Raw genomic sequence first — 27445 nt, 5'->3', positions numbered from 1 at the left:
CCGGCGGCTCCGGCCCCTGCCTTCCCTCGGATGGCGTGGATGAAATGCCTCTTCCTCAGGCATCAATCTCACGGCTTGTCCTTCGCATGACACTTCTGTCCTCCTGCACACTCGTCATCTAGTTTGCCTCACGCATKTTGGGCTGAAAGCATGTTTTCCGTTGTTTGTGGAAGCAGCCTGTTCCAGTGATTCATAGTCTTGTACAATTTTAGAATCGTAGAACAGTTTCGGTTGGAAAAGACCTTTAAGACCATCAAGTCCGCCCGTTAACCCAACATCCTAGTCATCTCTAAACCATGTTCCCCAGTGCCAGGTTTAATCCTCCTTCAAATCTCTCTGGGGATGGTGACTCCACCATTTCCCTGGGCAGCCTGTTCCAAAACCAGATCTCAGCTGTCATCAGATCAAAGTGGTAACATCAGGAAAGTCAGTCTGTATTTCTTACCTCTTTGCTAACACAAAGGGCGGGCGGGTGGCGCCCTTTAGGTCTTCATTAACCTAAAAGTCTAATCAAACCTAAAGGTCATCTTGTAACAGGAAATTCACCTACAAATTTAAATAAGGCCGCAGGGTTTTTTTTTAAAAAAATTATGAAATTTATTTATTTAGCCATTTACCTCTGATGTAAGTAAATACAACTCCCCACTGCCATGCTGCAGCTTTCTACCTGTATTGAGGATTGGAGTATGAAGGATGGGAGTATGAAGGTGTCATTGAGTTAAGGTTCCTGAGTTCTGTGGAGATAATGAGACAAAAAGGAGCAGAAGTAGTTTATGCACTTCAGTTTAACTCCATATGATCTGTCCTGGCCAATCTGACTGGATAAGGAGCAACTCCAGTCCGATTGGGAGGTTTACACAGCAGGTTGGACATCACCACTGTGGCCCAAGGCCCCTGCCCAGAATCACATGTATTAAAGAAGGGCCACTGGTTCTGCAATCTACACACTTAAATCAAATTGCAGACCTCTTCAGATAATGACTTTTTTGCTAACAGTATTACTTTTTCATTTGGGAAAAGAATTCACAATCAAGGTCATAAATTTAAAACACAAAAAAGTCTTGTTCTCGCTGTGTACAGTATTTTAAATCCTGTGTTTACATTGAACTGCCTGTCTTACTYTGTTAAGCTAAAAACAAGGGGGGAGGATGTTCATCCCTTTTTCAGAGACTCTAGATGATAGTTCTGAAGAAAGAAATATAATATCTGCAATTAATTAAATTGCCAAATACTAAGGATTGGTGGGTTGACTTTGGAAGGATGCTGGCACCAGCTGTTTTCTACTTTCCAGCGTCAGCAGAAGATGGGGAAAAATATGACAAGAAGCCTWTTGAGGAAGATAAGGGCAGGGACATCAAACAACCATTACCATGATGGGAAAAAACAAATTCAGCTGGGGGAAATGAATTTAGTTTTTTGCTTCCTAAACAGAGTAGGATGAAAGGAAATAATGACAACTCTAACYCTACCCTCCTTTTATTTCTCCCTTCTTCCCAGCTCAACTTCGATCCTTGTACCTCTATGACCTGAGTTAAGCCAAGGTTTATTTTAAACAATATATACATAGGTCCTGTTTGAGAAAKCTAATTAAGCTGCAGGATACTTGTTTGAGCAGGTAACTTCTCACTTGTGATGAGCACAAAAGAAGCATTCTCTGTACACCAGTGACTGAAAAGCTCTCAGAGTGTRTTTGTTTTTCTCTTGTGAAGAACAGTTTTGTTTATGACTCAGGGCTAAATTATTCAGGAAGACAGCAGCACACTGAATGTGTTTGCAACACACTGGTCCTAAACCTGTTGGTCTGGCACACACAGGACAAAGATAGGTGCTGAAGTACATTACTTGCTGTGTTCTTTATTTCATAGGTTTTTTTCTCTTAAATGATGTACCAAAAGCTTTCAGCAGCACAAGCCTGAAATCCTACCATGAAGCAATGTACATGTCAGAGATAACGAACCACATCATTCCAAACAAAAGAATGGCATTGAGAAGAARAAGTCCCATCTGACTTGCCTTTCCTGAAGAAATTCACTTTACTACTTTAATCCATTACAACTTTATTCATTACATGTACAAAACAATGCAACATATAATACATTTCTCTGTCATGACCAAAAATAGGATTTATAGCATTATTGTTATGTGTATSAGAAGTATTTTGGACATGTCTTGACTTCATCTATATGTACTCATGTAAGCAGCTCCAACCCCACCAAAYTGATATSCATGGACAAATCTTAGCTGTTAAAATGCTGCAGCTCAGACTTATAGCTGGTGTAAACCAGCTGATTGATACCCACTCAGAATTTGAATCTATGTATTTCTATTTATTATCTATTGAATTACTGGGTTTTTTTGTGTTTTTTTTTTTTAATTTTATTTTTCTATGGTGCTAAGTAACATAGTCACTGACACAAAACAATGTTTTATGTTTGCACTAAAGTACCAATAAAGCCTCCCCTAAAGAGCACACAATCTGCAGGGCAGATCTCACAACTAACAATTGCACTAAAATATAAGCAATTCTTAATAATAATAATCTTCATTACTGAAAACAACCTTAAATATAAGAAGAAATAAGAGCAGGAACAACTTTACTGATACGGAAATGCCAGAGATAGGGGGAAAAAAAGCAGCGTGAGAAACCATAGGAAAATAAWCCATTTAAATGAAGTAACAGTTTTGCTTGGTGTATATAGAAACATGCAAAAAGGCTTACAAAACAGTGCAGCCAGTTCATAAAAAGGTACRTCAAAAAGCAGATTTTGCAGAACTGGACTAAGTGGTCATAACCTGTATTATGTATCATGTAGTTTATTGCATATCACTTAAATAAAAGATGTTAATCTTTGCATGGTTTGGCTTCTGTGAGTAATGCTTTCAGGGTAACTACAAACCAGACTTGCTCACAGATCAGGAACATTATAAACTAAGGGATGGCATCAATATTGTTATCTTCCACATGACCATTCCTGCTATAAAACACTACGTGATGTATACTCAGAAATTACSCTGAAATTCGGCTAATACATTGTCTGAGAAAATACACAGGGGGATATAAATCTATATCTCAAAAATTATATTTGATTCTTTCTCTAAATAAGGTGCTATATTAAAGGGGAGAAAGTGTTCAATCATTAGGGACAAAAACAAAATATTGTTRTTTTCTCTGTTTGTAGATGTGTCAGTTAATCACTAATCAATAAGTGGTTTTATTCTGAGAGAATTATATTTCACAGTTATCCTAGGCTTGATATTGTATTTAACAGAAGCTGCAAATACTAATTACTTCTGAAAGTCTGGATTTAAACATTTAGGTTGGAAAATGGTTTTGGGTTTTCATCAGACAAATCCTGGCTTCAATTYTTCATCCAACAGGAAGAAACATATGATTGTGCTTCTTTTCAGAGAAAAAAATATGAGACTTGTTTTATGTTCATTGGAATATATAGAAGGGAACTGCCAAAGTCAACCAGTCTGATAACTGAATAGAACTTTGTTAATTCAACATTGCTGAATATCAGGAAGGGCAGATCTTAACAGATCCTGAGCATCTTATTTTTAGCCCTTGAACTCCAACTGGGAAATTGCCCCAGGATTTCCCTCGCCCCAGATCAGAACAATTCTAATTTACAGTATGTGTTTATTAATAGATAGATTATAAGAATTTATTTTGGACCAATTTTTTTTAATCTCAATCAGATTTTTCTTCACTAGTTTACAGTGAACTAATGAATTTAGTGAACTTTTTTTTCTAGTTTTTAGCATAATTGCTTTGATGACTGCAGGGTAATTGGAGTTTTAGGCTTTTCTCTCAGAATGGGATTTAACTTTCCAGATTATTATTCCAGGAGATTATTTAAACACTGAAGATCTTTATAGTCCATTAGTTTTAAAAGTGATTTTAGTAGTGGATCTTTTATGATAGGCCTAAAATAAGTAAAAAAATATTTACATGTTTTACATAATGATATTTACTCTCAGTTGTTCTGTACTTTAAATAGAGAAGAGGAATTATTTAACACTTAAAAAAATTATTCAAGTGCATTAACTACAAGTAAATATGAGGATGAGTATTATAAATACTACTTTAGTTACATAATACATCAATTATCACATGTACTCAGCCACTATCCAAATCCATTATCTTTGATAGCGTGTTATTGCAAGAAATTAATATATAAAATATGGGATTATATAATTTTTATTTTTAAGAAAATATTTCATATTTCACAAAACACTTTTTGTTATCAAAATGCTTGCAGGACCTCATGCCTACGTAGGCCTTCACTGAGATAAGAGATATAGGTACATCACTTCTTTGTATCATTTCTTTCATGTAGTCATCAATAAATAAGGCCTCACTCACATTTGACCCAAAGAAAACTAAAGCTAAAATGAATTGTATTTTAGACATAGAATACTTCCAGTTCTGGTTTTTTTTTCTACAGGAACATGTGTAACCATGGCCATAAGGAGGTRCCCAGGAGTTCAGTGCTGAAGAGCTGAGGAAAATAAATTTGAGGCGGTGGAAAAATGAAAACTGTTAGTGAACTCATTTCAAAATACACAGAAATAACAATTCTGCTTTTAAGTTTTTACAAAGTGCAAGAGAAAAGCTTGTTTTGAACTGTAGGAGGTCCTGTCTTGCAGTAACCTGTGTAATCTGTACTTAGTTTAGTGCTGCCATACAACAGTGCCAAGTTCTTTACCCCATCCTGTAGTACCGGCTTTGGTTAACATTGRTACTTTCAAAACCAGAGTCAGCTTTCAAGCTCTGGTGTTTCAGCCCTTACATAAACAGTTCCACTGACTTTAAGAAGTGCCATATGTTGTGTCCCCAGCTTGGCACAGCTTGAGTAGGATCTCTTGGTYACCACAGGCAAAGTAATCAAATGCCTGCACTCCTTTCTAAAATGCTTTRTTCTCAGGATTACCACCCTCCTTCTAGGGACTGATTAAAAGGTTTTCCAGGTTGTGTCTGCAGCTGTRCAGATGCTTTTAGCTCTCAGAAGCTGAACTGCACTCAACCAGGAAAACTGATGAAGAAGGCTGTTCTATTCACACTATAAGGAACACAAACTGGGCAAGCTCCACTTGGTTCCTTCTTTTCATTTTTGTCTTTACAAAGCAAAGACATAAAGGAAATAACAGAGGCAGGACTCTGATGACCAGCTCCCAGTACAAATAAATCAGTTGTCTTGTTTTAAGGGTTTGAGCTGCAGTGAGRCTTAGAAATGCTTGATAAACAGAAACTGGAGTCTGAGGATAAGGCTTGAGTGAAAATGAATAGGMACTAGAAGAATGTATAAGTATTTTTAAGATATTCTGGACTGATTCATGTTGATGCTGCTTCACTGCTTCAGTGGAATGCTACCAAGTCAGAGCAGCACAGCACCTGGTCCTGCTGCTCAGTTCAAGGCTGGAAAAAGCAAGGCTTGTTTTGCCTGTTCCTGGAAAACATGTTTTTTTCTGGGCTGAAGCACAGCAATTGTTAACACTATTTAGCCACTGCTGTCAAACAATAGAAAGAAAATGTTTAATCCAAATGGAATAAAAAAGGAGTTGTAGACACCAAAGTGGAGTAATTTGCAGTGGAAACTGGCAAGGGTCCTGCAGTTAAACCTTTTAATGARAAGTCCATGGAACCTCTCTGGTATGCTTGAACCCTGTTCCATAATAGGRCTCATCCCCAAAAATATGGAATTCCTTCTAAACTTATACATATACTCACCATTTATTCTTTATTTCTTATTTTCTGTGGGAAAAAAAAACAATACATTTTTGTATGTCTTGATTTAAATCACAGTTTCTTATAATCAGTATATATTATGATTAGGTCCTGTTTGACAAATTTAGCAAAGCTGTAGGACTCCTTTTTTGCGCAGGTAACTTGTCACTTGTGGTGAGCATAAAAGAGGTATTCTCTGTACACCTGCTGCTGAAAATACCTGAGTTGATTTTCTGTTCTGAAGAACAGCTYTGTTATGACTCAGGGCTAAGCTATTCAGGAAGAAGGAAAGCACCACTTTGGGGTGTGTGTTTGCAACACACTGGTCCTGACCTGGTGGCTTTGGTAAAACCCAAGTTTTAGGGACTAAAGACATAAGTAACAAACTGTYGTGCATCATCCTTCAAAAAGTGAGACTAGTATTGCAATAAGGCTGTTCGAGCTGTGCCTTGCTGTTTCTAACTTCCAACATACTCAATTAAAAGGCTGAGGTTTGCCAGATTGTCTTGTTGCCCTTGGCATACACTGAACTCCTGAACCCTGACAGTTTCAGAAATAAACAAGAAMCTCTTGAGCTTCACTTTCACCCCATAAAAAAACAGATAAGCCCAAACTTTTTAGTCTTAGAATTATTGAAGATTTTAGATGTTTAGACTTTCCTGATGCCAAAAAGGTGAAAGAAAAGTAATTCATATATCCAGCACATCCATATGTGCTTTCAGCATGAAGGCCTATGTGTGAACTTCATCTAAAGCTGTAATTCCGACTTTCAAAACATGTAAGTATTTTTCTCTAGAAGGATTTCAAAGCTACAGCTCTGTGCAACATTTAGAAATAATGCAGTCTGAAAGAGCAACGTCAGCACCATTATTCAACTGATCAGACTGATTTAATTATTCTTTCTAAGAAATTTATCAGATTGCAGAATCAGCCAAAGGTAAAGCTCTGTCCTGAAACTAAGGTRCATTGGGTTAGTGGGGCCAAATTATGCCAATTTTGTAGTGGTTGGAAGGTAATTGTGGGGCTAGCACCAATTTTTTTTTTTTCCAGTTTAAAAGAAAGACTATGTCTGGTGGCCTGGGAGTGGACTCCAGTGTAAGGCTTGAAAGCACATCTCTGAAATCACAAGTTACACTTCTTGGTCTGTCTCTGCATCATTTTATGGCATATTAGGTTTACCTTCCTTTTCTGCTAACAAATAGGTACTGCAACATTTACTGTATGTTATGACAAGATAGGTTTTTAAAATAAACTTAAAGTCTCTATCACAGGTTTTCAAAATAAACGGAAAGTCTCTGTGAATACAAAGCAGGAACTGGAAAAGCCAAACACTCTGTCAGTAACTTCAGATCCCACCTTCTATCTTCAGAGATCAACAGCAGGAATCTCCTTCTTCTTCTTAATATAACATTTCTAAATTCCTCTATTCAGCACATGACACTGAAGCCACTTACCAAAACTTAGTTGTTTTGGAAAATGTATCAAGATTGAAAAAAGATGACACGGCAGCATCTTGGGACAGAAGAACTGTGAAATTCAAATGCAAAATGCTGTAATGGATTGAGGGTTAATTCTGTCCCCATTTGACCATAGACTGCTCTYATTAGGATCAATAAGGACCATAGATATACATCCAAGGATAGAATTTGATCCGCAGATGTGACTCAGTAAAAAAAAAAAATGGTGTTGGAAATAAAGAAATTCTATACTTACAAATTAAAATCATCAGCAACAAAGTGGCAGACAATCCTCCCAGAAAATATCTGAGAACATAACAATACCCAGAAAGGTTAGAAAAAGCCAAGGGATATGTATTAGGTTAAAAGAGGTGAAGCCTAGGTGGGAGGAGGAGAGGGTTCATTCTTGCAGATGAACCCTCTGAACTCTGGTAGGTGAACTGTAATTTGAAACTTTAAATTGCATAAACTATTGAAGATAATCTCCTGGAAAGAAAGACCTCAGCATTCAGACTGAGAGAAAAACCCACTTAGAAAGGCATGGATCCATTTTGATTCTTCTCAGCCTGCCAAAACTCCTGTCAAAGCACACTTGGCAAAGTAGCCTTCCTATCTGCATACATATTTCTTAATTTTGTGCATATCTATATAGCTCAGATATTTGCCTCCATAGACTGTCATCTGAAAAAGCATTTTCCCAGTAAGATACATATAACTTTGAAATGTGACCCTTAATTAAAGTTTTATTCACCAGTTGAAATAARGCAAGCACTGATGTTAGAAAGAGAAAATAAAAGAAATAAAAATTACCTTGTACATACTGAAATGATTAAACACATGATCAGTGCAACCATCTGAGAAACGACATTTTGCACTGTCCTGGATTCTAAAATAAAAAGCCAGAAATTMATGGGTTTTAATGAAAGTAAATATATGACAGGAGGTTTTTGCAAAGACTACCTTCAGCCTGTGAGACCAGTCTCTACCGTTGCTTTTAAAGAGAACTTGCCTCAAGTGATTCAAAGCAGAAACCTAATTTTCATGCTCTGGGTGTCCCTMAGGAGCCTTTTTCCCCCACAACTACAGAAACACTGTGCCCTCCATGCTCTCAGAAAACAAGCCTTTCTGCATAATTGCCTGTTTCAGTTTTTGCTCCCATGCCCTTTCCTCCATTGTCCTCTTAATTTTTTTTCTGAGAAATGGGTGAGGAAAAACTGTGAGCAGGGAAGAGTAATCAATTAAATACTAATTTAATGGTTTTGTCATTTTTAATCCTTCATTTAGAATATATGTTTTAGTAAATAAATTTATATGTTTTAGTAAATAAATTCTATTCTGCAAATGCCAGATTTTTAATGTATTTTTGGTTCGCTCTAAAAATGAAGCATGTCAGAATAAGAACATAACATACCTGCATTGCTCAAGATCTTTTCACTTGCATTTATCATAAATGAAGAGCAGGATTTTGAAGCACAAAATGGTTCCTCAAACTGAAGAAACTCATCTTCTTTGGTGAGAGATGCTCCATTAGATGCTGGAATTTGCCTTTGTGACACATGGTTATTATATTCAGAAGAAAAGTCTGAATCACCTACAAGAAGTAGACATATAACTGAGACTGCACAAAAGAAGAGCTCTGAGACTTTGTGCTAATGAATTTAGGAATTAATTACTGAATCACAGGAGAGGTTCCATATTGTTATGGGTAGGGAATTGGCAGATCCAAATGTATGCAGGAAAAATTATGCAGAGTAAACACAAAACCACGTAGAGCATAACAGATGAATTTATTAAAAGACCAGGTGAAAGCAGACAGTGCCAGGTATTAATCACACCAGAATAAACATCCCTGGTGATGACTTTGCATTCAAATTCAGTCAAAAAAATGCCAGGAGCTCTATTTACCCCTGAGAATTCTGTAGGTGATCTATCCTTTACCTGCACACCTTGGCAGACAAAACCTGCAAAACTTCCAGAGATAGCCAATTCCTACTCAATACAGACTGCAAAGTTGTATCTTGATTGTCTGGTAAATGATCAGGGCTCACCAATATCACTGTGACTGGCTTCTAGCTTACTGCATCCGTCAGGCCAAGGATCCTCTCCATGAGAGGAATCCATCTTGCTGGGAATGGTGGAGCTGAGCCATGAGCTGGAGGCACTGAGATTGAACAAGCTGTCAAGAGAGCGACGGATTTTCTTCCTTCGCCTGAAAACACTAGAAAAAAAAGATATGTTGCCAAGGAATAGAGCTAATTATTCTTGCTGAGCAGGGACAGGAGCGCTAAAGCTTGCAGGAACAACATGAAWGAACCAGATACTGGATGCTGGTCCCAGCCCTGTTCTTGACCCTGGGCATGTCACCAGGAAGAGCTGCTGCACACCACAATATGTCAGGGAATGTATTAACAGCAGGGCTGATCATGTTGCAATACTGGATACTGTAGTACCAAATGATATCACAGCTAYTGATCTCTGATACTACTGTGAGTATCTCACGCTGCTCCTGAGGTCCATGCTGCCATATTCTATGTAGGACAGTCTGAATCCATTGAACTTCAAGTTTTTTAAACATAGCTTCCTAAATTGTTATTCTTCTGAATCAAGAGTCAATTTTCCTTGAGTAAAAATTCCAGAACCAGACCTATTTGTTAATATATATATATGTGTTTGTGTGTTTTAAAAAAAGACATTTTTATATATCCTTTTATAAGGACTTTTTTCTTAGTCCTTATCAGAGTAACACCCCATTGGCAAAATGAGCTGTAGCTCTCCTTTTTTCTTTATTGGACACAACTTCAATTATAGCAACAACTGTGCACTAAAGACTTTTTGGATAGTAAGACATGACTGAAAATCAGGTTATTTCGTTCATTGCACTCTCTAAACTAAAGCAGTTTAGATGTTCCCATTCAGAAGTAATGCTGATCTTATGCCAAGCAAAATGTAGACAGACACACAGACACCTCCAGATATACCTCTAGATAAGGCCAGAAATGTGGAGACAATCACCAACATGGAGTAAAATCTGCACACAGTTCACTTACCGAACTAAATTCTCTTTRTATGTGACACTTGTGTGGGATGGTGTCAGTGTTAAGTTGCCCTCCTCATCAGACAGAAAACTGTCTTCTGTCAAAACATAATAACCATTAGAAAGGAGTCGAGGGCTGCGGCGACATGTAGGAAGGGAGCCTGGCAGAGGATTTGTGGAGCATTCGTAGGCAGGATCATCGTCCAAACAAGCACAAGCACAACTGAAAAGGAGAAAYGAAAGCCTCTAATTTAGAGAAGGTCTGGACAGAGCAAACCCATGATTTAATAGTAATGAATTTACATTCCCAGCTGATGGTAGCTGTAATGACATAGATTTAAAAAATGTGGATGCAATGATATTAGTTCTGAAGTACGGGGTTTCAGCCATTTGACATGTGCATCACACTTTCCAGAGCTTCAGATTCCAGGAGGRATACATGCCAGGGGAGCATTTCCTGAAGCATGGAGCCAGCTTGGGCGCAGAAGTGTTCAGTGTGTTTCTGTGGCAGCRCTCTTGGCCAAGGATTTGTGCCAGACTTACACCGACCTGGATCCGTCATAGGCATTCCTGAGTTTTGTTTCTCAGAGTTCCTCTACACAGCACAAGCTGGGTGCCTCTGAGCCAGTCAGGATTAACTTGCTTTTTTATAACCTAGCCATATTTAGTGAAGATTTAGGGATACACGACTTCTAACTCTCACAAATTCCAGAATGCCATGCAGCTGGAGCAAGATGGAATAAAGCCTACACATTGTGATAGCTCTATCCAGCACTGAAACACMATTGACTCTGGGCTGAAATACAGTGCAAAAAATATACTCTGTGGTATAAAATAGAAGTGAGTAGTGACAGAGGTGAGAGGATCTAAAAGTTGTAGACACTACTCAGTTCAAGTAAAATTTTGAGTTTATGGCTAGTCCTTTCTCCTTAACACCAAAGAGCTCCAAATTGCCACGCAGTGACATCATGKAAAGGAAGACACTGCTCTGATTTAGTGTCTGACTGTGTTTTAGTAGAAGGTTTAACTATCCCATATGGCATGTCACAGAGAGATCCCATAGTTTCAGTGTAGGGAAAAGCAGATGGAAGAGAGGTACTCCAAATTAATTGCACTCCACTTGTAATTGCAAAGCCAGTGCTCCCAAAGAAGTACTTCTGAACTTCCATTTWGGGTAATAATTACATAAATATCAGCACTACAATTCTCAGTGGCCCAAAAAGGGTTTTTACAAAATGCACACCAAAACAAAAATAAAATTAAGCAAGTGTAACTTTCCTCAATACCTTGGAAAAATATGTTGTGAGAGGCTGTGTCCATGCTCTCCATTAAATTGTGTTGAACCTGCAGAGGCAAAGGTGAAATAAGATTGAGTTGTTATCATATTCACTGACAAATACCTTGTGCATACCAGAAAGATCATAAAAAAAAAAAAGTTAAAAATGAAAAGGAAATTAAGGGAAGGATTAAAGGAGATAAAACATATGAACAAATCAGGGAAAGTCATCTCAACCAGGACAACACAGAATGAGAGGCAACAGAAATCAGATACTTGTGCTCTGCCCAGATAACAGGCTTGAGAGAAATAATTACGGACACAAATACAATAACTACAGTAATTTTAGGSTCTTTTAACAGAAATCTGCTTCATGCCAAAGCCAGAATCTGAACTGGCACTAGATACAGAGAAGAATGGAAAGGCCACCATTATTATTATATTATATTTTTCAGATGAAAATTGCAGACATAGCACAACAAGCACGATTGCTGCAATGACAAATATTTGACAGTAATAKTGTGGCAGGAGCCTAAGGAAATAGGATTTGTCTGGATTATCATGGCTCAAGTGTGCAAAGTGCTGCTAGATGTTCTGCACCTGACAGAAGCAATCTCACAAAATATGAGCAAGGGCTATCCATAGGGAGAATTTATATGTTATTACATGAAAAGATAAAAGATAYGATCTTTCCCTATATTACCGTGCCTCTCCTGAATCTTTAGAGCTTCAGACTTACAACTGCTAGTAAATCCCCATCCTTCACCCCTGAGAGGAGATAGGGCTAAGAGAATTTCATTTTTTTATGTTCAGTTATGAGCTGAGGTAAAGAAAAGACATGAAGATCAGGGTTTCCACTTTGGTAATCTTGTTTATCGTCATTTGGAGCTCAGCTGTCAGTCACAGGCTGTGTGTGAAGGCTAACTCACCCTTGGGACCAGGGAGGGTAACCAAAGTAGAGACATCAAACCTTCAGGGTATTTTTTAAAAAATCCTATTACCCTGCTCCCATACACACTGTTTCTCCTACCCTTTGGAAAAAAAAAAAATCACTTTACCATGAGCAAATCGTGCTCTAATGCTCACAAAAATAACTTGAGGAGGAGACAACTGAAAGAATTTGAGGAGAGGTACAGAGTGATCAAGGAGGATCAGTCAGAAAGTCACAGAGCAAGTACAGACAAGTGAGACCAGTAGTGTATTTCATAGTTTGACTTGTATTAKAGTCATTTTTTCAMATACAACTAGCTCCTGAAATAATTGCTCTTATTTTATGTAAAGTCATGATTTYTAAATGTGCAAAAATCTTACATTCCAAGCCAAGAAATTCATTCAAACTCTAGAAGAAAATACAGGAAGAACTCCACAAGCAGTTTGTAGATCTGGATATAAACTAAAACCAGCAAAGTCCTAAACCTTATCAGTCAAAAAAGACTCCTTCCACAAGATATTTATTTTTATTAGAACTCTGAAAAATGCATCCAAATTTACTTGCTCCTGGAGTTGATGCAACATGTGATGTTCCATATATCTTGAAAAGGACTGTTTCATACACCATAGGGTCACAGGGAATATAGATTATTGGTAAAATAGTTTAAAGAGAAACAGAAGAATGTTTTATGTCTTTTTTGAAAATTTGGATGTGTAAGATAGTATCATAAATATATATCACATTATTAGTTATAATAGAGTCTTGCTTAGGAGAGATTCTAGGGCAAATTTGTTTGAAAAGGATATTTAGAAGKATATCTCAGGATCAGTTACACCTAGTGCAACTCTTTAATAATCTGAGAGYGAAACTTTCCAGCAACTGAAACCCGCAACACAGCTGTATTGCACTCAGTTCTTTCAGTTATGATAATATGAAGTAGCAATGTCTAAAAAAGAATAACTTTTAAGAGTAGCAGCTTTCTATGGGGTAGTGCTTTCACCCAAAAGTGTTGACATGCACTGATCACAGCGGCAGAACAAACCACAGTCCTCTGTTCCTCATTTGAATTGTSTCATAACTTTGCAAGATATGTCTCTGCAGGATGCCTGTTTATCTGCCACCCTCCAGAGAAATAAAACTTAAGATAAAATAGAATACAAACATCTATTTATAAAAGGAAGAGAGCAAGATACATATGCAGATATATTACTAGGGAGGCATTTCCCTCTTTTCAAATACAGTTAATAAGCAGCTGTAATTTGTTTTAAACTATTTTAAGTAACGATAACATCAAACTTCAGTGAACAGTCATAAAACAGGCAGTCCAACAGATTTTTTTGCTTCCCTTGATCATGAAATTTTTTGACTCATGCATAACGAAGAGAGTTCCTGAAAATCGTAATTCAGTCAATGATGGAGAAAACATGGAAACACCATGATGTAGACAATGCTGCACAGTGTTCTGCTTTCATTTAATATTCAGTCCTATTTCTGAGCTATTAATAGTGTGAGAAACTTTAGTAATGACATAACAAAACAAAGCATCTCAACCACTGCTGTACAATGAGGCAGTGGTTTTGTATCTAATCCACAAAATGAGCCATCAACACAGCACCTTTAAACTATGGCGTAAGAAAAGGCCACTAGCCGGATGAAATCTCACTAAAAGTGAATCTGAGGTGAATGTGGCAATATTTTATGTCAAGAATCCAAATAATAATTTAAGGCAACAACCTCCCTKGGATTTCAAAACACACAAAAGTTCATGTTGCATTATAAACAAAAAGTCACTGTCCAAACCAATCMGTTTTAACTACCCTTCCCTCCAAAAATCAAATTAGTGTTTAAGCCAATGACACCTTCAGTGTATAATCTAAGTGTTTACGTTAGTACCTACTAAAATATAATGCTAGCTATATAAATAGCTGAAACCCAGGCATCCAGCTTTATTCTATTGTACCTACCAAACACAAGTGTCTACAAAGAGAGTTTTATTGYTCACACAAATCAGTTGTTTTTGAAGAGCAGTGTAGTATTTTTTCCCTGCAGGTAATGGTAGCAACATTCACAAAAATCGCAAAACTTCGTGAAGAGCAGCATAGAAACCAATTCAAAGCTTAGCTATTCCTCRGCTGACAAACGCATTAAGAGATAAGTAAGTCTAAAATCCTTCAAACCTGGCAGATCCATTTCACAATTAACACATGCGTGCAAAAAAGTTTCTCCTCATCAGCCCGAGAGCCTGGGAGATGGCTGGAGCAGGGTGTTCCTTGTGCAGCTTCCCGGGGGAACTCAGCCCTGGCTTTTCGCAAAGGCAGGTCTAGCAAGTCCCCTGTTTCCTTTTGAAAACAGCCCGTGCAATCAGCGGCACACAGCCCGAATGAGGTCACGCTTCCTGTAAAGYAGCCTCACATCAGAAACATTCGTTCTGAAGAGCAAGCCGAAGATAAAGATTAGCCCAGCTAACGCTCTCGCCGGCTGCTGCGAAAGAGAAGAACCACTACAAATAACGTCTCGCTCTACAGATCATACAGAGAACAAAGACAGAACCTTTTCTCATAAGTGACACAGATTTTTGTATCAGATTTGCTTTTCTACTTTACGCAGAAAACTTTCAAATTGAGTATACAAATCATTCCATTTGTTGAAACACTTGTGAGCCTGACAGGCTTTGATGTAAGAAAATGATCCAACTACAGAAAAAAAAATAGGCATTTTCCAAAAGCACTATTGTACAGGAGATTTAGTGAGAGTTCACAGCTAAGTTTCACAGTTGAAAACATTGCAAATATATACCTCGCAAAGCTAACATAAATTCCATTGAAAGGAGAAAGGAATMAAGCCGTTTGTAAACATATTCATTGTTGCATGCTATATGTTTCATACTGTGTAAGGTATCAATTCATCATACCTTGAAGTATACAAAAATAAAGTCAAATCCACGTAAGAGAAATGGAGCCTGAATAAAATGTCCTGGCAATCAAAAGGATTTGGCTGTAGAACTATTGCACAAAAAAGTAATATAAATCAGCTGCTTGACACTGAAGAATTGTACAGCCTTAGGGGGTAAAACTTCATCTCCAAATAGATAAAATGATCTAGTAGTTTTCTCACCTGATGTCTGTATGTATCACTAACAAAAAAAAAAAAAAAAAAAAAAGAAAGCATGAATCTAGTAAAATATGATTGATTTGATTTGATGATAGTTTGTGAGCTTTTCCCCCCTAGAGAAGGAAAAATACTTCCACTGATAAAAGGAATGTGAAAACCTCACCTCCTTGAAAAGGAAACAAAAATAGGAATTAGGCAATTCGAATGTTGCAAAAGACCTTCTGTTTGTGCGTTAAACTAAAAGGAACATTTTATGATCCTTTTGCTCAAACATGAAAATAGGGACATATCCATYTTCACAWCAGTTCTTTMAATTTAGTGGAATTATATCCATGARGAAATTTAGTCCAACACTATTTCCATGGCTGCATGGGCTTCATCACAGCAGCATTTCCCTGGCCACCCTGCCTCTCTCTACAGGCAATGAATATAAATTCCCAATGATCTTTAAAACTAGGTCACCTAGASAAGAATTTCTGTACACACACAGATTTACTCCTTGGGCATATTTTTGGTTTCTTTTCTTATTTTTCTCAACAAGAAGCAGTTAATTACAAGCTTGAACTGCATTTTTAAAGGACATTGGCTTTTCATGTTTGTCTATATAATTAAAATACATTGTGTCTATATCATATTTAGGCTTGGAGGTGTTTTCTTTTTTAATCACTGCTATTTTATCTGAGCTCATGATTCCACAATCTTTTGATACATAAAATTGGTGCATTGGTGAATATTTCATAGGTGAGTCCTAGACTATAGTTAACACACACACACACACACACACACACACACACACACACACAAGGGTTTATATACAGGGTTTTTTTTTCTCCATCCTGTTGCTCCTCAAATTTCCCACTCCACCACAGGCCCCATCTCAACAATAAAAGCCTCAAATCAGGTTTCACGTTTTACAAAATGAGTACACCAACAAGCTTACTTGCAGTAGTTTTATGCCTACTGCATAAAACTGCAGTATTTTACTGCAGTATTTTATGGCACACATTACCATTCAACCCACAAAAGGAAGGAAATTAGAAATCATGATACTAAATACCACCCATATTTCTACACTTCTCCCAGACTYACTCTGCTTTTGATGCAACATATTGTGCAGGGTCTGACAGTCCAAGAGAGGTGGGGCCAGGGCTGTTCCATGCCTGGGGTCCCGGCAGCAATGAGCCTGAGCAGCTACACCCRGGAGAGGCGTGCACAGAGGGCATTTATACACCACATATGTACAGACACACAGCTGGCAACACAGGTRMCAGGGACAAACAGAGAGARCACTCACACAGCACTGACAGCCTCATCCTCCTCACCTCTCTGGCTGAACAGTGCACAGGTGCACTATGAGAATGTGCAGATACACATCTGTACACATCCCTCCCACAGCTGGGCTCACACACTCTGCCCAACAGCTGTCCTACATCCCAGACTCACCARTTGCACACACCGGGACATTTGAGCCCTTAGAGCCACAGCCCCACAGCCCTGTTGGTGCTGCAGACCATCACACACACAGGTACAGCTGGTTGGGATTCCCCAGGACCTCAGCAGATATACCTGAGATATACCCCATTCCATACCGTGTCCCATGCCCCAGGCAGCAGCTCTTCCCTGTCCCAAAGATGCTCTGGTGTTGACTCATCTGGGTGGGTTTCATGCCAGGCCACAAAGGCTGAGACTCCTCTGGGACAGCCCTGGGAAAGGCAGACTAACTGTCCATTCCTCTTAAATTCCTAATTCAGGTTCCCACCTGCCTTTGTGCCCCTGGGCTCTGGCTGATCAGGAAGGCCTTTGATGGGCTCCTGGAATGGGAGCAGCTGGGTACAGGGAATTCTTTGGGTTCCCCCTCATGCTGTTGTCCCTCTGAGCTCCTCTGTCACTGTGCAGATGAGCTTTAAGCACAYATTACTCGATAACTTTGCCATCTCAATGGCCCACTGCAACTCAATGCAGAGCACTGTTATGCTAAATACACAATTTTCAGGAAGGGTATTTTCCTGGTAGAGTGAATTTGARTGGCTGTGGTGGAGGGAGCAGAGTGCTTATTGATTGACTGTAATTGAGAGTAATGTGATGCTTCTGTAACTCTCCTTGAACCTCCTGGAAACCTCACAGACTTTCATTTTCCACCAGCTTCAGAGACTGTCAAATTAGGCCATTTTTACCATATCACAGATCTGTGTCAATATTGTTTATATAGTACTCAAAAGTAAAAAAAATATTCTCAAATATCTGAAAATTAATTGAAAAATGTTAAAAAATCCAGCAGGGGAAGAGCTGGTCAGGAGACTCTCTGAGCAGCCCCACTGGGTCAAAACCAAGGTATATGAAACTTTCCTTGCCTGAAGTCTTGCTGCAGGGAAAACCAAAACCCATTTAAATTCACCTTTTCAAATGATAACGTTTTTAGCTAAGTGCATCCCTTTATGCAGCAGAAACACTCAGCAATATATGAAAAACACTGGTAATTAAAAAAAGTCACGAACATAGACATGCTATTTCAATTTTAAGAAAAGACTGGTCCTGCACTGAGTTACCATTTCCTGCAGGTTACAGAACTGTCACATCATATACGATTTTAATAACCTTATCAGATCAGCTGTATGAACAAAGATTAATTAGCCTGAACAAAGATTAATTTGCCTTGAAGTGGAACAAATTCATTTTTAATGTTATCAGATGGAAATCCCATCACACTCTAGCAGAGACTTTCTGAGTTTGAGGATTGATTTTTTTTTCCCCCAGATACAGTATTTTAGCTTAATTGTTCCTGTAAAACAGGCCAAAAGAGCATTTCTTGTTTGTGTGGTGAAGTACAACAAATAGAACTGTAAAATTTGGAATTAGCTCTGAGCTTTCTGATACACCCATATTGCTCAGATCTCCAGAGCTTACCTTCAATAATACTATATCATCAACCTTTGTGTGATACTACAGACACAGTCCAGATAGACAAAAAAYGTTTCAAAAGGATCTAAATCAAGTAAGCCTGAGATGTACTATGATATTTCTCTGTACAAAGCCATGACCAATCCCTGTTGTACCTCCTTGCTTTCTGATTATATGGTATTAGAGAGAAATTTCCTTGGTATCTAAATCTGATGTAGACATGGGAAAATCTCACATMATGATATAAGAGCAGTGTAAAAGTAGACATGGATAAAATAAGAACAGTGCTTCCATTAGTATCTGTACCTCTCCCACTCTGCATCTGAAAATACTGCTTTAAAAACTATGTTATCAGAGAAAGAAAACAAAAGGAAGAGATTTAAATCCATCAGCCAAATCAGAATTTAGTCAAGGTTTCGAATAGAACTCAGGTGAGTTCTCATTAGAAGTCTTCATAAATTCCCTCATAAGATCTCACTGTTACTTAACAAGAAGATAGGAACACTAAAAAAAAGCAACAAACACAACAAATCTATACTAAAAGCTGTCTGAATCAWTTTTATTAGGGATGGCAGAAGTTCATGAATCAGCACACTGCAGTGTCTGCAGTGACAAGAGGCAGCCAGGACAGTCAGCTTGGCCAGTTGTGCTCCAGCAGCAYCTTATTTGCAGAGAACAGAAACACTGAAGCACTGATGACTGGTCTGAGCAGAGAATGAGTGAGAACAGATTTTATGTGATCTGTTTAAGGTGTACACCCATGATTCCTAAGCTCACARGTCATCACACTTCCAGCACAAACCTACATGACACATTTTAGGACACGCAGAGGGAAAGGACAGGGACTAAAGCAGGTAAGACAGTATGGGGACACTGCTGACTCTCAGCTCTAAAGGGTGTAAAAGGACATGTCCAGACCCATCACTATGTGGCCAACTCAGGAATAACCCACAGGACATGGAGAAGACTCAATTGCCCATATTTCTTGTCTCCCAGGGCACTGTAGCTAATGCTGGACAGACCACCTGCATAGCAGCACATTGGTGGCTGAAAGCTGATCAGGCCACTGAGATACACACAGCTTTAGGGACCTTCTTGGGGCTCTAATTAGACACATAAACCCTGAGTCTTTGGTTGGGAGTTCTCTTGTGACATTTTGAGTCCTAAAATGAAAATTAATGTTCCTCTGGATGTAGCCATGCACTGCTGCCCRCTATACCTGAGAACCTGTGTGGTTTCTGTGACAGCCCTGATRTGATCTACATGGAACAGAGGATCTTGTACTGATGTACAGTGAAGGCTTTTGGCAAACATCTGACTGTAAAGGATCATAGCATGCTTTATATATACTGAAAATCTACAGCTGAGAGGTGCTGGAACCACTGGTTCCTGAGACAACACTATTGCCCAAATACTGATGTCATGGTCATTTCTATAGTAAATCCTACAGAGTGAGGCATAAATGAAGACAAATAACAACTGACAGCGATGCTCTAATAACATTCTTTAAAATGCCTGTCTTTATGCAGTGACCTTACCGTTCATCTCTCTTTGCAAATAACCACTGTGGTCCGACATTGACCGAATCCTTTTCTGCCTGCCAGTATTTAAGCTAAGTTTAAATTTGTGAGGCTTGTACTGAGAGTCCACAGGTCTTTCTGGAACTGTTCGCAATTTTTCCAGCCTTGCCCGTGCCCAACCCACATTTTTAGCTGGATTCAGGGTGACTTCTTGGACTAATTCAATCACTAGGGAGAGGCAATGGCAAGGCAGCCTCAGTATCCAGTGGAAGACCATGACACACCAGAAGCAGRGTGGTTTTACAGCTTGGATGCTATCCAGCATTGCATAAAGATCAAGGATTTGAATGTGGCCTGCAAGGCAATTAAGGACAGAGAGCAGAACTCTGATAGCCTTCCAGGAACTTGCCCATGTGACACCAGCACAGACCCAATGGACAAGTACCAAAAAACAAGTGGCTCCTGCAATGAACATGTGCTCCTGTGAACAAATGCATTACAGGCAGGGCTGGGCACAAAGGGCTAATCTCACAATCAGCAGCCATCCTTCAGCCCCTGAGGATACCCCAGTTTACAGGGACCACAAAGGAGACARGAAAGTATCACATTGGTTTTACAAAGTGATTGATACTGCCTGCTGGCAGATGTGATGGATACTTTTTCACTCTCAGTCCTAGAATCCACCAGGTTGGACACTTGAGTTTTGGAGTTCTGTTTTTCTTYAGCACAAGGTGCAAATTCTGCCCACCCAGAGGTCAGCTCTCAGAAATGCAGACCATGAAAAGCTTCCCACTGGGATATGCTTGTGAGTCAAGTGCTCTGTTGATCCACCATAAAGTGTATGCTGTGTTTCAATCTCATATGGAACTAATCTAGGAAATCATAGAGTAGGTAATATTACTACAGCTTTTGTTCAGCACTGCCCTCATCAAAGCTTTAAAAGAAATTCAGTAAAATATTTACTGATGTGTTCCAATCTACAGAATCTCCTCTAAAGCCAAAACACAATCCAAGACATATGGCTGCAATATGAAAAGGCATAAGKGACACACTGCACAGCACTGTTTCTGAGGCAAAAGCACAATTACATTTCAAGAGGTGTAACATTCATWGCAAAACAATATTTACAGTGCAGCAAATCTTCAGCATGCCCCCAAGAAATATCAAATGATACATGGAAAGTGGTTTAGTGAGGCTGTAGCATGACACAGCAAAGCTGCCAGCATCCAAAACAGGGAGCTGCTCCCTTCCAGTCATAYAGAGCATCAGGAGGTACCACTCTGGTGAGCAGCAAATTCTGCCTCAAGGATTTCCTTTAACCCCATCAAACATGTTTGCTTTCTTCTCTTCTTTGTGCAGATTTGGGGCCGTTTCACTAAAGTCAGAACTACCTGATAAATGTGAATTTCATTTACCCACCTGGATTTACCAGGTCTTACTCCTTAGCATTCTCACCTTACTGTACATCACCCTTAAAATTCTGCCAGTGAGGAACCTTACTTCTGCTTTGCAGTTTCCACCTCTCCAGCATGCAGTGAAAACAGCACCTGTGAGCAAAGAGCCAGCTCTGTGAGAGAAATACCGACTGAATTAAAAGCACTGTGCAAAGAACCAGTGACCAATTCAGTAAGTAATGTCCAGCTTCAGTGTCTTTCAAAACTGGAAAAAGATGGGGTTGACGTCCCARCCCACAGGGTAACTATTTTGCTCAGTGTCCATGGCAATGAGTGTTAGTGATTTTCTTTTCTCATACGAGGYCAGATGCTTCAAAATGCATCTACTTTACAATATTTCCCAGCATCTGGAAAATTTAGGGCTTTAAAAGGGAAACAGAAGTGCTTGGTGAGATAATGAAGATCACAGAAGGAGGAAGGAATTTCTGGAGGAGAGGGAGTTTCTGAGATGAAAGAATAAGAARGTCAGAGAAACTGAAGAGGGGGCCACAGCAACTTGATGTCAGACATGGAACCAAAATAGACCAAGGAAATGGCAGGAAAAGGACAGATGATGACAGAACAGAGCCAGGCCACAGCCAAGCTGCCAAAGCAGATGGACAGAGCACTATAATAAGGGTAAAACCTACAATGAAGTTTTCTTCTGTTGACTGTCACCTCACACTTGCAATATCTGACATTTAAAGTAGTTCTTACATGGACTAACCCAATTGCCCACAAGAAAAAAACAAATGGTAAAATAAACAATCYGATGTCTAGGTTTCTCACAATAATATCATTCTTTTCCCAGGTGTTTGATCACTCTCCAAGATCTTTCCTGAACCCTTCCAGTTTTTGGATGGGTTTTCTGAACAGTAAGTTATTTTAATAACAACATACTGGTGCCAAGTGCAGCAATAATGTCACCTCTCWACTCCTACACTGTGTTTCCATGTGCATGTGCTTTGCAAAGACTGCATTAGTCTTTTCAGCATCAACAACACATCATGAGCTCATGCTCAGCTGATTATGAAATCCTCTCTTCCCCCCTTYCAAGTCTCAGTGAGTCACTGACTGGCAATATAAAATCTCCCATCCAGTTTGGTTTCCAATTTATGGCCTRTATATTCATGACAAGGCTGAAGACATGCTTCGTGTCACGATTAAACACCAAGTTTTGTGAGGAGCAGGAACAGTGAAATCCTTTTCCTGCATCTCTGTCTTGTCATGAGCTAGTGTTTGAAGGAAAATAACCAAGGAGTGTTTCCATCACGGAGAGGTTGACTCAGTCACCCTCCCCTGCCCTGCTGAGCTCCCCAGTTGAGCATTTTAACAGAAAAGATTGGGATAATGTGAAGAGATGTCTCTGTGTCAAGCTTGAAGTAAGACAGAAGTTTTAGGAGTAAGTGAAGAATGGCAAAATGGAAGGCAGACAGGCAGCAGCCATATACGCCTGTTTTCCTAGGAGATAAGCCTAAATATTAGATATGGTTTTGTACTAAAAGAATATAAAAAATGTCTTGGCCAAAATTGCTCCTTGCTGGCTTTATAGTGGAATAGTGTAGCTGCAATGGGGTCCTGGGCCATGGGCAGAGGTGGGGAGGCACTGGGATAGGCAAGAAGGGGCTGTGGGTGTCTGTGGGGTACAGAGGGCAGGGGTGGGTATACATACATGAAATGGGAGCAAAGAAATGGGGACACTGGCTGGGGCTCTATGTTTTCCTAAATGTTTYGATAATCGTGCAATGAAATGCTGCCCTGTACAGCTGGACACAAGAGGATTTCTGCTGTTCTGATGGCAGTTTGGTAGGAATTGCCTGGTGTCCTGCATTGTGTGYCCCTTCTTCCGAGTTCCTATTATGGTTCCCACCTGCCATTTGTTGCTGTGCTCCTCTGAGCTTGGGGAAATGGGCCTTTGATGGGGTGATTGCTCCTGGAAGCTGCCAGGGCAGGGGATTATATGGGCTTGTCCACCTGTGGTTTTGTGAGTGTGCAGATGTGCTTTAGTCCATATTCATATGATCCCTGTCATCAATACCTGGGGCTTGCTATGCCTCTGCCACCTCCTTCAGCTCTGCCTCCCTCTCCCGACAGCCTCAGCAGTGAGGTGRTGCTCAAGGTGCCACACACTGCTCTGAGCCCTTCTCACACCACAGCATTACCCAGACAGCCTCCAGCAGTCAAGAACCCCATGTGCCCAGCCACATTCTCACTGCCTCTTTTATCTTCCCCCATCTCCCTCTCCTTGAACAGAAGCATCTCCATTTTTCTAACAGTATCCTGATGCTGCGCATTCATCACCATACCGAGAGATCTCATTGCTTACACAACAACCTTYACTGTCCTGACAAACCCTCAAAAACAAAGCTTGCATCAAAACAATACTCAGAGTAGTAAGAGCTGGAGAATTCAAATGAATGCAATGACAACTTTTTTACTAAAAAAAAAAAACAAACCTTCTCTTTTCCTTTCCTTTTTGTCTACCTATTTAGTTTCCTTTGTTTCTCTTCAAGCCTCCTGCCTTCAGTCTCTTCTGTTTGCCACCACCTTCCAGAAAATGGTAACAAGGTAAAAACTAAGGAGGAAAAAATATCATAGCAAATACTCTAAAATATCCTAGTGAACAGTCTGCCTATAAAGACTCCTCAAGTGGGAGGCACCTCCTGGGGACTAAATGAAGCAGATGGGTTGACCTTGAACAGCAGCCAAACGCCCACACAGCCACTCRCTCACTCCCCCGGCAGTGGCATAGGGAAGAGAATGGGAAGAACAAAAGTGAGAATCAGAATCATTAAGGTTGGAAAATAAGATGATTGAGTCCAACCATTAACCCAGCACCACTCTGTTCGTCACTAACCCCCACTGCCACATCCACTTGTGGTTTTGAACACTTKGAGGGATGGTGATTCCACCACTTCCATGGAGAGCCTGTTCCAATGCCTGAACACCCTGTGAATAAATTATTCCTTATATCCAATCTAAAACTCCCCTGGTGTAACTTGAGGCATTTTCCCTGAGGCCTTTTCCAAGTCCTATCACTTGTTGCCTGGGAGAAGAGACCGACCCCCAGGTGGCTACAGCCTCCTTTCAGGGAGTTGTGGAGAATGATAAGGTCCCCCCTGAGCCTCCTTTGCTCCAGGCTGAACATGCCCAGCTCCCTCAGCTGCTCCTCACCAGACTTGTTCTCCAGACCCTTCCCCAGCTCCACTGCCCTTCTCTGGACACACTTCAGCACCTCCATGTCTCCTTTGCAGTGAGGGACCCAAAACCAAACATGGGATTCAAGATGTGGCCTCACCAGTGCCAAGTACAGAATGACAAAGTAATTCTCTAGTCCSACTGGTCACGCTATTTCTGATACAAGCCAGGATGCCATTGTTCTTGGCACACTGCTGGTTCCTGACAGCCACCGTCAATCAACACCCTCAGAAATGTTTGCAGAYCTGGATAAGGACTGTTTAACAAATGCAGGAAAGCAAAAACCCCTAAGCCAAATAACCCAACCCAAAAACCATCAAGCAATTCAAAGGTAGGCACTCAGTACTTCCCACCAGCAGACCTATGCCACTCCATCTCCCAGCAATGGTCACCTTGGAAGAGTAATGTCCCACCATTTTTCCTCTGCTGCCCCAGGTTTTCTTGCTGAGGTCAATGTTTTATGGCATGGAATGTCCCTTTGGCCAGTTYAGGTTGACTRTYCTAGTTCTGTCCCCTCCCCATCTCTTACGCACTCCCTGCCTACTTGCTGGGGCAGATGAGTGGGAAAAAATGTGAGCTTTGGCACTGTGCAGGTGTTCTTCAGCAACAGACTCCACATTGATATATTATTAACATCACCATCAATCATGACCCCCCTCCTTGTCCTGTGGCATAGACACAGATGATTCCCTTAGTCTGTGGGACTTCCCACAAATTTCCATACAAATCCAGTCAATTAATTTGTTCCATGAYTTCTGCTCCACCTGATAGCTTTCTACTTCAGGTGGTTTTGCACAACACAACAGGATGCACTGGTAAACAGAGCATATTGCTTTTCACTTTCTGCTATTTATTATGCTTTTGGGCTTGAGCCCCCTCCTCAGACGATGCTCTGAAATCTCTGCTCCCTGGCTCCATGGTGACCTCTTTCAGCATTCAAGGGCAGAGGTTTTCCTCATCTGACCTCACTGAGTCACCAATCCTACCTCCTTACCCCATGTAACTTCAGTTGCACTATGTGTAGGGGTGCCCCTTCCTATGATCACAAGTGCAGCACAAGAATCCAGACCCTTGTATCCCACAGCTCTGGAACCCCAGAGGTCAACCTGGGGTTTTTCCAGGTTTTCTACCAGAGGCTCCAGGTGAGCACAGACCATGTTTCTCACAGCTCAAGTTTCTCACAGTTTCTCACAGGCCCAAGGGCTTCCACACAAACTGTCCTGTCTGTCCTGCTGCTGTTTAGTGACCTTGTCTGRACACCCACCAGGTGCACACCAAAGCCACTCTGYCACTGCCCTTCTCGACTRAATGGGGAGAGAAAATATAACAAAAGGCTACTARGGCAAGAGGAGACATCACTCCTAAAGATTGCTGCTGAGATCACTCATCAAAGGCAAAATATTGTCACTCGTGCTCAGGCTTGGCCAGTGAAGGATCCATCTTAGAGGCASATGGCATTGGCTCTGTCAGATGTGGGGGAAACTTCTAASAGTTTCTCACAGAAGCCAYCMTGTAGTCCCCCACTACCAAAATCATGCCACACAAACTCAATGCACTTAAAATGAAAGGTCACTTAATGGAAAGGACTCACAAGCTGACTGTTACCCAGAATATGTCCTTTCCAGAAACATACTATGCCTAGGAAAGCCTTTTTATTAGTTGGTGGAAACTTGACATTTATTTTGCTGATCACATCCATGGGGATGTGATGATGCTGATCTTGCCATTACAAGCTTGAGAACATCCATCCTGGGGAAGGAAAGTCTCCATGAGACTGTTCCATGTGCACTGGGATGGCAGCAATGCTGGGGCCAAGTGCCAGAGCTGTCTCATGGTCACTGCCTTTATCGTGGGTTCCCAGGCAGAGCAGAACACAGTGATAAGCAGCACAGCAAACAGTGACAGAGCAGTCACCACAGCACTGCGTGTCACAGGGACAGCAGGGGGCTGGTGGCACCAGCTGACAAGCACCCACCCAGYTGCTCACTCACTCTGCTCTCAGCAGTATGGGGGGAGGCTGGGATGAATAAAAGYGAGAAAATCCGTGGGTCAGAGGAAGCTGGTTTCATGGGTAAAAAACACGGAGGCAAAGAAAGGCCACTGTGAGGCTGCCTGGACAGGGCTGTCCTGTAGCCACCAGCCACTGGCTGTGGCAGCTCCACGACCACTTCAGTGCCTGCTCTGAGTCTTTCTCTCCCTCTCACAAATTCAGTCACACAATTGGTCAGGCTGGAAGGGGCAGCAGTGGTCATCTGGTCCAACCTCSTYGCTTAAGCAGGGTCATTCTAGAGCATATAGCACAGGATTGTGTCGACTTGAATTAGTGGCAAGACTTCTTTGGGCAATCTGTTTCAGTGTATGGTCACTACACAGTAAAGTTCTTCCTATTCAGGTGAAACTTCCTGACCATCAGTTTCTGCCCCTTTCCTCTTGTCCCATCACTTGGTACCACCGAGCAGAGCCTGGTCCATCCACCCTCCCCTCAGCTGCTCCTGGACCAGGTCCCCTCTCKGCCGCCCTTTCTGGGGGCTGAACAGGCCCAGCTCCCTCAGCCTATCCTAGAAAGACGCTCCAATCCCATAATTAACCACCCTTTTTGCCCTCCGCCGGACAACCCCCTCCGCTCTCCCCTATTTCTGCGGCAGAGGCTGGCGGTGTGTGGCGGTGCTGCCGTGTCCCGCTGTCCCCCGGCCGGTGTCCCTTGCCCGCTGTCCCCGTGTCGCTGTCCCCGTGTCCCCTGCCCGCTGTCTCCGTGTCCCCTGCCCGCTGTCTCCGTGTCCCCTGCCCGCTGTCCCCGCTACCCCCTGCCCGCTGTCCGCTGTCCCCGCTGTCTGCTGTCCCCCGACCGCTGTCCCC

At 40.8% G+C, this 27445-nt stretch overlaps 1 protein-coding gene across 1 annotated transcript in view; it reads right to left on the bottom strand.

Annotated features, from left to right (window-relative positions):
- LOC130581134 (dynein axonemal assembly factor 11-like) overlaps positions 1 to 20016 on the bottom strand; it is a 55567-nt gene extending 35551 nt beyond the window's left edge. The window contains exons 1-4 of the mRNA XM_057379066.1: positions 19977 to 20016; positions 11509 to 11566; positions 10236 to 10445; positions 9237 to 9406 (exon numbers count right to left, since the gene is read on the bottom strand). Of these exons, the coding sequence (XP_057235049.1) occupies positions 9237 to 9406; positions 10236 to 10445; positions 11509 to 11566; positions 19977 to 20016 (478 nt within the window). The remainder of the gene's footprint in view (positions 1 to 9236; positions 9407 to 10235; positions 10446 to 11508; positions 11567 to 19976) is intronic.
- Positions 20017 to 27445: the final 7429 nt, after the last annotated feature.

The sequence above is a fragment of the Malurus melanocephalus genome, unplaced genomic scaffold (genome assembly GCF_030028575.1).
Source record: "Malurus melanocephalus ecotype Western Australia unplaced genomic scaffold, MMel_1.1 scaffold_385, whole genome shotgun sequence".
NCBI classification, from domain to species: domain Eukaryota; kingdom Metazoa; phylum Chordata; class Aves; order Passeriformes; family Maluridae; genus Malurus; species Malurus melanocephalus.
The sequence above is the reverse complement of the archived record's forward strand: the minus strand, read 5'-3'. Positions and strand labels throughout refer to the sequence as shown.